The 10,406-nt window shown below is 46.3% G+C and overlaps 1 protein-coding gene across 4 annotated transcripts in view; it reads right to left on the reverse strand.

Moving 5' to 3' along the window:
- The window catches only part of LOC113802662 (nephrin-like), a 192,317-nt gene that overhangs the window by 130,940 nt on the left and 50,971 nt on the right, over positions 1 to 10,406 (reverse strand). For all 4 annotated transcript variants that reach the window (XM_070128026.1, XM_070128025.1, XM_070128024.1 and 1 more), the window contains exon 2: positions 4,227 to 4,364. In XM_070128026.1, the coding sequence (XP_069984127.1) occupies positions 4,227 to 4,364 (138 nt within the window). The remainder of the gene's footprint in view (positions 1 to 4,226; positions 4,365 to 10,406) is intronic.

The following is a 10,406-nucleotide window of genomic DNA, read 5'->3' on the forward strand; positions in this document are numbered from 1 at the left end:
TTTTCCTTGCGCTCATTACCTTCATTTAGGGCGACGGGGAGATGTTGCTTTAAAGAAGGAAGTTTGGCCAACGCACAGAGCATTACCTGACAGTTGTTGACCCGGAAGTTGTGAGTTACGTATTGTTCCGTCGAGTGACAATGTTTTAGCAGCTTGTCAAAAGACCACAGCTAGTGCATTTGCGCAGTCAGTGGAGGCTGGTTGCAGGGAAAGCGTAGAAAATACATTAATAAACAAATGCAATTACCAGACAAGACAGCTGTGAAAGGGAAAGTCTTTTGCAATATTTTCTCAAAAATTCTCTTTCTGCAGATAAGCAAGGATGAGGAGGAATAATGGATTTCAAAAAATTAATTTGTTAAATTACTCTAACTGCAAATGGCTTCCAGAAAGAACAAATAAAATATAATAATGGCAATGATGCCCATGAAAGGGGCAGCGATAATGGCACGAACGATCCCCGTTATGGCGGCAGTAATGATCATAAATAAAACTTTAATGATGCGAACAGCAAGCACCAAGTAATACTAAACACGGTCAAGAAATGAAATAAGAATGCAGGCCATTTCTTCCCCTCATTTACTTTTCGCAAGCTGCATTGGATCCAGAACAGCCATAATGTCATCCCTTTCAAAAATCTTTAAGATAAATTGGGCGGCAAATTATCTACGACAGCCCGTGCCGGAGGTTGGCCCGTGTGTACAGTGTAAACATTACAGACAAAGAGCTGGCGAGGCTCAGCGGATGTGGAGGAGAAAATGGGATACAGAGGGAGGATCTGAAAGAGGAAAAGACGGGAAAGAAGACTCTTAATATGGGCGCAGGAGGAAGAGAGCGACAGAAAATTGTCAGGGAAATGAGGAGGATAAATATCAACGCAAGAGAGGCAAGCGCACTTATAAAGCCAACGAGAGGCAATGTCAGACATCTGCAAACGCAACTGGTCAACGGAGATGGGGAGGATATTGTTCTTTTTTAAGTAAAGGATATTAGGGGCAGATTCATGTATAGGAAACCGACAATAGTTGCACTCAACAATAAAAACCAAAGGCAACTGCCAGCGTGTGGAGATAACAGCCAATCAGGTACCTTCCTTCGTCACGGCAGAATGGCCAATCGTTGCCTGCCGACCATTCCTGGCGTCTTTCACCAATGTTAAGCACCACCAAGTTATCAAAACTGCCAAATACTTTTTGGGATGAGCGCAGTATGCTCCCTCCTTCCCGCCGCAGAGAGGACGCCAGGGAAAACCACAGCCACAGCCCCGAAAGAGGTTTGGGGGAAAAGGCCCAACGACGGCGACGATTTGAAGGTCAATTTCGTATCTTGTCCAAGCAGGTGTGAAAATTATTACTTGTTCCTGTAACACCAGAAAAGTTCGGTCCCTTTCCCAGTAGTCTTAGCACGAGGGAAAAACCAGCATGAACGCGAGGACCTGAGCGATAATAATGAAAATAGCAGGAATAATGATGCCGCTTGCTGTTTTTCCTTCAGAGCGGCCCAGCCACTGGCGTCTCCTTGGTCATGGCGATTGTAGACTTTATGGCCCTCGTCTGTTAGGCTGGAAATAGTTCCACAACAGCATTTTCGACGAAGTTACTTTCCGTATTTAAGAGCCAGTCATATCCGGCCTAGCCGTATTTTTTCAGTAAAATGTGCATAAACATAAATGGAATTTCGCGCATGTTATGGACAGTTCCATAAAGTTTACACGCCCAGCGCCGGCACGAAACATTCCAGCTCTACACGGCGTGTACCGTTCACGCTGCGCACGCGCAGGTGCACCACAAATTATTTCCAATTGCGGTGTTTGTTTCGCCAATCTCAAGGTAAAATAACAAAAATCACTCGCGCGCCACGCACGGGCAGCTCCCTTGCAGTTTCACTTGATATCCTACTTACTTTTTCATTTTCCAAATTCGTTTCTCTTTAGGTAACGGGCAGGCTAGCTTGGGATTTTTTCTACTTACATGTATGTTTTCGAGTTTCCGTGTGTGTGTGTGTGTGTGTGTGTATGTGTGTGTGTGTGTGTGTGTGTGTGTGTGTGTGTGTGTGTGTGTGTGTGTGTGTGTGTGTGTGTGTGTGTGTGCGTGCGTGCGTGCGTGCGTGTGCGTGTGTGTGTGTGTGTGTGTGTGTGTGTGTGTGTGTGTGTGTGTGTGCGTGCGTGCGTGCGTGCGTGCGTGCGTGCGTGCGTGCGTGTGCAAATGTGCAAATATATAATTTGCTCAACTAATATGGGTCGTCTTTTTAATACTGCTCTCTCACAACTTTTTCTAATGCAATCACGAGATACTATTCTGGCATTCCCTTTGACACTGCAAAGACGTCCGTGCATTCTACATGCAAGTGGCAGACGCAACAAGCGAGGCAAGTGTACAACTGATTGCGAATGCGAAATGAGGTCAAGTGGAAAGTGAGAGGACACGAGAGGGGAAAGAAGCGCACGGAGGAAAGGGGAGGCGAGTGGCGAGTGGGACTGACGGAGGGCGAGCCGGCAGAGCAGGTAAAGTGATTGTGGGGGGCCGGGGGGGGGGGGTGCTGAGGAGTTGTGCCATCTGGAGGGTCGAGCAATAGGGTTAGCAAACACTCGAACCTCGTCCTCTGGAAACTCGGTCTTCGGCGTCGAGCACTACATAGGATTACGTCCTTGTTTCCTCAGGATCAGGCAGGTGATGGGAGTCTACGGGGGCGAAGGGGTTAAGGGGAGGCTGAAGACGGCTTGATTATCACGTGGGGATGAGGTCGTGCTCGGGGGCTCGCGTGGCAAGATGTTTGAGGAGCACTTGAGGCAGTTTGGGCAAGTCCTTAGCGATTACAATGGCTTTCGTAGTGTCAGTGACTCGGGCCGAGTGTCGCTTGTTTTAAGATATTAAGAATGTGAGCTCATAACAACCCCAAAAAATCTTAAAAACGTTCATCACTTAACGAGAATACAAGAGCTAGATATTTTCCCGAGCCCTCTGTATTCCTCATTCCCTTCAAACCTGTAACTGCCGATCTTCCAAAAACCAAAAGACGGCAAATAAAGAAGAAGAAAAGAAACGGCTTTCCAATACCATAACAGGAGAGCGACTGCAGCCCAAAACCGGGCTTGGGGTTCGGGCGTAAAAGCACCGCCAGAGAGGAAGCCTTCGACACCTGCCTATCTTCCGGACGCCAGACAGAAAGTGATAAGGACGTTGGTAGCGGAGATAAACACGGCCTCAGGCGGTGAGAGTTAATTGGCAAGGATGGCGGCGGAGGAGGGGGTGGGGAGGGGCGGGGAGGAGGGGTTGTAAATGAGAACTAAGAATATTTTGTTATTCCTTGGGAAAGAAAGAAAGGGAAGGGGGAGGAGAGAGAGGAGGAGGGGGGAGGGAGACACACACACACACACACACACACACACACACACACACACACACACACACACAGAGAGAGAGAGAGAGAGAGAGAGAGAGAGAGAGAGAGAGAATGGGGGAGGATGGAATGGGAACAAAATAAACAAGAAAATAGGCGCAGGGCGGAATATAAGATTATGACTTGCCAGGCTCCATCAGAAAGCAAGAGAGCAAAGGCATGCGAGAAAATATGTAAATTTTGTCAAAATTGTCGCATGTTTTCGCGATGACGAGGTCAACGTTGATGAAATGCAATTAGCGACAGTGTGTGCCCTTTTGCAGAAAAGATAATATCCTTATCAAAATGTAGTGATACTTACGCTATGAAATATAATTAATTCTTGTCAGGAAGCTAGCAAGGACCTGCGCGCTAACACACACACACACACACACACACACACACACACACACACACACACACACACGCACACACACACACACACACACACACACACACACACTCATACACACACACACACATATATATACGTATATACAAATAGACAGATAGATAGATAGACAGATATAGATACATACATACATATATCCCTCCCATCCACCCACCCCACACACACACATATATATACACCTCCCTCTCACGCACACGACCTCCATTCACCTCCATTCCACCTCTTGCTCCTCCTACTCCCTCTCTCCACCCTCACCCTCTGTCCTCCCTCACCCTCTCCCCTCCCTCACCCCCTCCCACTCGCACCCGCAACATCCAGGCATAATCCCGGCCCACAAATAACCCAAAATTTGAGAAAAGGAGAAAACGTGGTCTAAAAAAAAAAAAAAAAAAAACGCACCGAGGAGAGAAAAAAGTTCAACAAGTGGTCAACTCACCGAGGACGAAGCCATCCTTGGCCCACTGGACTCGGCCCTTCTGGTTCCCGACTTCGCACTTGATGAGGGCCACGGCGCCCTCGACCACGTGCTGGTCCTCGGGCTGGTTGCGGAAGTGCTGGCGCTGTTGTCCGCTGGCTGTGGGGGAGAGAGAGAGGGGGGTTAATATCCTTCTGCTGCGGAGGGGTGGGTTGGGGGGAGAGGGCATGGGGTGGGGGAGGGAGTGTGAATTCGTGGTTTGGGTTACATGAACGTTACCCGTTACATCTGCTTGGCGTATGTGTATGTATGTATGTATGTATCTATTTATGTATGTATGTCTTTTATACATGCCAGCAGGAAAATCTGCTTATATTTCTAATATATATATATATATATATATATATATATATATATATATATATATGTGTGTGTGTGTGTGTGTGTGTGTGTGTGTGTGTGTGTGTGTGTGTGTGTGTGTGTGTGTGTGTGTGTGTGTGTGTGTGTGCAAAAAAGGATAATAAAATTACATATTCTGAAACAAACTATTTGTAAAGTAGATGGTATGGAAACAAAAGAGAACGTTGAAGATGCGGTTGTAAACATCTTGTAAATTTAAGAGACATGCACATCAAGGTCACCACAAACAAAAGCCAAAGCTAGATTAAAAGCTTTACGATGTGCAGCAAGATATTAATGAAGCACTCTTAAAGCTTTACTTCAAAGAAACCTTTATGTCACGCAAGAATAATATAATTAGCTACTAGTACGTAGTATCTTAAACTAGATCTGGTGATAAATACATTTTCGTTTTAACTAAATAACGGCAACTCTTTCATTATACGCAATTACAATATTGTGATACTGAGTAACTATAAGATAAAAAAGGGAGAAAATCAAATAGAACGAAAGAAAAACAAAACTGAGTATAATAAGCAGCAGAAAAGGAAGAGGGAGAGAGAGGTTTAAACAGTGAAAATGCAAAAAGGATAATTAAAGAAAAGAAAGACGAGAGAAAGTGGGAAAGAAAGACATACAGAGAGATAAACCTTCAGCTGAAGTTAGGGGAAGGAGATACAGTAATGGAAGATAAAAGGAAGACAGAGAAAGGGGAGAGAGAGATGGAACGGAACAGGAATAAAGGAGCGTAAAAAAGCCCTGTCAGGAGAGAAAGCGTGCAAGGCCGCTGTAACAAGGTGTGTATAAGGAAAAGCAGACAGTGAGAGATAGCGGATAAAAGAGAATAAAACGGTCATATAAGAAAATAAATAATGCTCGCTTATAAGATACGTAAGTAATGCGCATATTCGTGTTATATGATGACATCGGCTTGACAATTCTTAGATATTTTTTTCAAACAAAATATGTGACCCTGTAATTACATTTACAAATCGCATGGCCACAAAAAGGGTAAAATCAGCTGCTGAGACGATCCTTTCTTTCATTTCTAACTTTCCATTTCCTGGGAAACGTCCCTTGCCTGTTTCTCCTCCTCGATTGAACAAGAAAAGTATCCTAACTTTTCGGCAAAAGATTCGAAGTAAAGAACGAAAATCAACAATGCAATAATAAAAGAAAAGAAAATACGCCCGAAGAAAAACAGATTGTTGGAAACAACAACACGGAGGTGACCTCGTTAAAAGAAAAAGAATAAGAGAAAAATGCAAGCAACTGAACGTCATACGAACTTCACAGTGGGTTTCTACGCGAGAAAATTCATATTGGAGAAAAACGCTAGCCTCCCATCGTGAATTTCTCCCTGTTCTGGAGGTGACGCCATCTCTCGGCCGAGCTGGGAAGCGTCACGGGACGGAATAATTACATTAACTGCTTCTCGATAATGGGCAGTGAAAAAAGTTTGTTTTTTCACTTGGTAAATTAGTTATCCTCCTTCCGCTCACCTATTTTCAGTCCTAGGAATATTTTGGAAGGAGGAGAGACAAAACGAAAGAAAGAGATAGAGACGGTGTGTCTTATAAAATACACGCACAAACAAACAAACAAATATATATATATGTGTGTGTGTGTGTGTGTGTGTGTGTGTGTGTGTGTGTGTGTGTGTGTGTGTGTGTGTGTGTGTGTGTGTGTGTGTGTGTGTGTGTGTGTGTGTGTGCAACGATATAAATAGTTTCATATACAAAATGTATATGTGATATACATACACATACACATGCGAGCAAACAATATCTTCAAGAAACGCTAATCTATCTCAAAGATTCATGATTTACGAGCATTCTCCCAATATTAGCCAATCCTTCATTCGCCCTTAGCGCTCCTCCAGCACAATCTGCGAATCCCCATTTGGAGCGAGGGCAATGAGCTCAGCGGAGCGTTTACATTATCAACAAGCTGGTTCTTCAATTCACGCTCGATCTCCTCCCGAGCGCCATCAATTCCGAGACATCGCGAGACATCACGAGACATCGCGAGACATCACGAGACTTCAGCGTTTCCGCGAACAATACGGACGTCTGCCTCCGTATTAGAGCTGGCAAAAGAATTAGGCCAGATTCAACTCCTCTCTCTGAAACACGAGCGAGCAGGTGACCAGGTGCTGCCCGAGGCCAAACTCCTGAAAGGTTTGGGTCGGACAGGTAGATTACACGCTTGACTTTGAACCCTCCTTCAGGCGGGTTCTGGAGAGGGGAAGGGGGGGGGAGGTAAAGGGGTGAAGGGGGAGAAGGAGTAACTGGCCGAGCTGAAGGATGGACCTCGAGGTGTTTTCCCTTTGTTTTCCTATACCTAGGACATGTTCACACATATATACAAGGAGGGAAATACGGTAGGGGTGAAGGAGAGAGGGAGAGGGAGAGGGAGAGGGAGAGGAAGAGGAAGAGGAAGAGGGAGAGGGAGAGGGAGAGGGAGAGGGAGAGGGAGAGGGAGGGGGAGAGGGAGAGGGAGAGGGAGAGAGAGACAGAGAGAGAGAAAGAGAGAGAGAGAGAGAGAGAGAGAGAGAGAGAGAGAGAGAGAGAGAGAGAGAGAGAGAGACGGTTCGTTGTCTGCTGCCTCAGATTGTATAAAATTTGAAGATAAGGTTATAGAAAATTATACCAGTAATAATAATAACTATAAAATCACTCAACCTAAATACCACTTAAGCGGGAATTACGAAAACAAAAGGTCTCCCCCCATCTTCCGCCCATCCCCCCCCCCACCCCTCGGCCATCCATTCATCTGCCTCACAGCCCTCCTCCTCCTCCCCTATCCTCTCCCTCCTCTCCCTCCTACCCTTCCCCGTTCCATCATCTCCCGACTTTTCCTCCAACCCTCTTTCCGTCTCTTATCTGTTTCTCCTCTTCCTTCCCTTCATCTCCTTCCCTCTCCACTCCCCAGCCTGTTCTTCCTTCTTCCTCCTGCCCTCATCCTCCACACCTCCTCCTCTCCCAAACCCCCCATCCTCCCTTCACCTCGACCTCCCTCGTTCCTCTTCCTCGCCCTCTCTTCTGTATCCCCTCCTTCCTTCGTTTTCCTACCCCTTTCTCCTATAATTTCCTCTCCCTCGCCCTCTCCTCCTCCATTTCCTCCTCCCACCCCACATCTCATCTTCATTGCCTACTCCCCTTCCTTCTCACACAGTCCTGTCATCCCCACCCAACATCTTCCTCTTCCTCTGCCTCCCTCCTCCATCTCCTCCCTCTCCACCCACCTCATCTTCCTTGCCCGCCTCCCCTCCCTCCCCCAGCCTCATCTTCCCCCACTTGCCCCTCCCTCGCCCCCCTCCTTCCCTCCCTCCCCCAACCCTCTCCATCCCGGCTGCCAAACAAAGGCCGAGGCCGCTGCGGGACAGCCTCGAAGATCGGATCAAAGGCCCTAAATAATATCTGACATACGCACCAGGTATTCAATAATTGGTTAATGATTGAGACACGGGCTCTTCCGTGGCTTTGTTTCTCCCTCCACAGCATTAATAATTGGGATAAACGTCGTCATTATCCCACAAACGAGGTAGTTATGGCGGCGAGTCGTCGGCGTGTTTGCGAGCGGCCGCTTAATCTGTGACGGGCTGATGTCACCATGCGCCGTCACCGCTCCATTTTCCCGCGGACGATTCGAGTTGGTTCTTCGGTAATAATCTAGTTTCAGGAAATGGGTGTTCATTTAATTGCTCTCCAGGTCGTCCATGTCAAGGGCAGGGTCAAATGGGGCTAATTACTATCTGCTAATGGTCATTAATGAGAAACTGAAGACAGTTCCGGAACTTTGCGTCACTTTATCTGTAACTATTTTCCTCACAAAGCGATTTTCATTTTCCGTTAGAACCATTCCAGCTGCTGCAGTAAATATCGGTTTCTCGAAAACATTTCTTAATCAGTCGACCTAAAAGTTATTCCTGTGAACGAATAAATGTGATCTCGCGGTCGTAATTTCTGGTTATCTCACAAGCTCACACATACACGCAAAGACGTATACGTCCACACACACACACACACACACACACACACACACACACACACACACACACACACACACACACACACACACACACACACACACACAAATATATATATATATATATATATATACATATATATATATATATGTACCTATGTAAATATGCAAGACTGTAGCAATTTTGCTACTGTTCAAGATATATGAAGAGCCACTGAACCCAATAAGCTCCGCCCAAGCCGATTCTCCGCCGAAAAGAAATCCAATCCAAGCGCGGGCCGATAAGACTGCGGATGTGACAGTTCCGAGATCACATGTTTTATAAATGATTCCCCGGTGACCCCGAGGTTACGTCTAGTGGACCTCCAGGCAGGATAATCATCTCGCTCCTGATCGATGCAGATGACACTAACCTACACCTTCCAGCATCTGCCGGAGGCGGGTGCGGGCGAGAGAGAATGGCGAGGAGGGACTGGGGACGGGAGGACGGGGGGGGGGGCATGGAAAAGGGAAAGAGGAGGAGGTGGTGGTGGTGGGGGCGAGGGAGGGCGAAGGAGGAGGGAGGAGGACGAGGAAGAGGGGGTTAGGATAGGAGGAGGAGGAGGAGGAGCAGCAGGAAGAAGAAGAGAAAGGGGACGAGGAAGAGGAAAAGGGAAAGAGAGAGGAGGGGCACGTGAATGAGTGGAGGCGGAGAAAGAGAAAGAGAAAAAGAAGAGTTCGAGATTACAGCAAGACAGCTGGGAAGAAAAGGAAACTAGAAGACGGAATAATAATAATAACAACAACAAAATTGGTATATCGACTTCGCGTGATCATCCTATACCAAAAGGGATTAATTTCATCTATAACATCATGCCACACACCCAGACTAGTTGCAATAAATGAATAAAACAGAGCTATCTACAACCGCCATAACAACAGCAAAAGCAAATGGCATTAACTTTACCGAAGATAATATAAGACCACCGATTCATACAGGCGGAAATGGTGCCGCATTATTCCCTGAAATTCATGACGAGAATATATATCAGCAAAGGTAATATTCGTAATGGAAATTTGTTTATGTAGTGTATGCCATGATCAGGCTACACCAAGCTGCGGTTCTTTTCTACACCCGGGAGATTTACTACGATTTATGTCCGAATTAATCATTCCCACAAAAAGATCCTTTCCGTAATTCGAGGAAATTAATAAACACTAGCTGGGAGCTTGTTCGTTTTGCATTAAACATCGGGCGTGTTCAGATACTGACGCTGTCTGTCCGTCTGGCCGTCTGTCTATCTGTCTGCCCCCCCACCCCTTTCTCTCTCTCACTCTCACTGTTGCTCTCTCTCTCTCTCTCTCTCTCTCTCTGTCTCTCTCTCTCTCTCTCTCTCTCTCTCTCTCTCTCTCTGTCTCTGTCTCTCTCTCTCTCTCTCTCTCTCTCCTCGCTCTGCTTGTCTGGAGTCCGTATCATCATCAGACCATCCCACTTATCTTTACAATAAATACATTAATATCATTAGGGCAAAACATGTAAAATATTCTTAAGTAATTCGTTTTTGTACCTTACTGCAAAAACGTTTAGTAGTCTTGTTATTGCTCTTATCTTATTCCACATACATTTTTTTCATAAACTGTCACTCTCCTTCCATCATGAAATTCCACAGCGGCACTACGCCATGCTGAGGGGGAAAAGGGGGAACAGAGCTATTTCCCGAGGCAGATGAAACCAGCTAATGCTCTTACAAGGGATAGCTTCCGAGTTCCGCTAAACCAGGTGGAGCAGCACCACATCGCCGCCGACGCAAGACAGCTTATCATGGCGGCGTC

Source organism: Penaeus vannamei, chromosome 12 (genome assembly GCF_042767895.1).
Source record: "Penaeus vannamei isolate JL-2024 chromosome 12, ASM4276789v1, whole genome shotgun sequence".
NCBI lineage: Eukaryota > Metazoa > Arthropoda > Malacostraca > Decapoda > Penaeidae > Penaeus > Penaeus vannamei.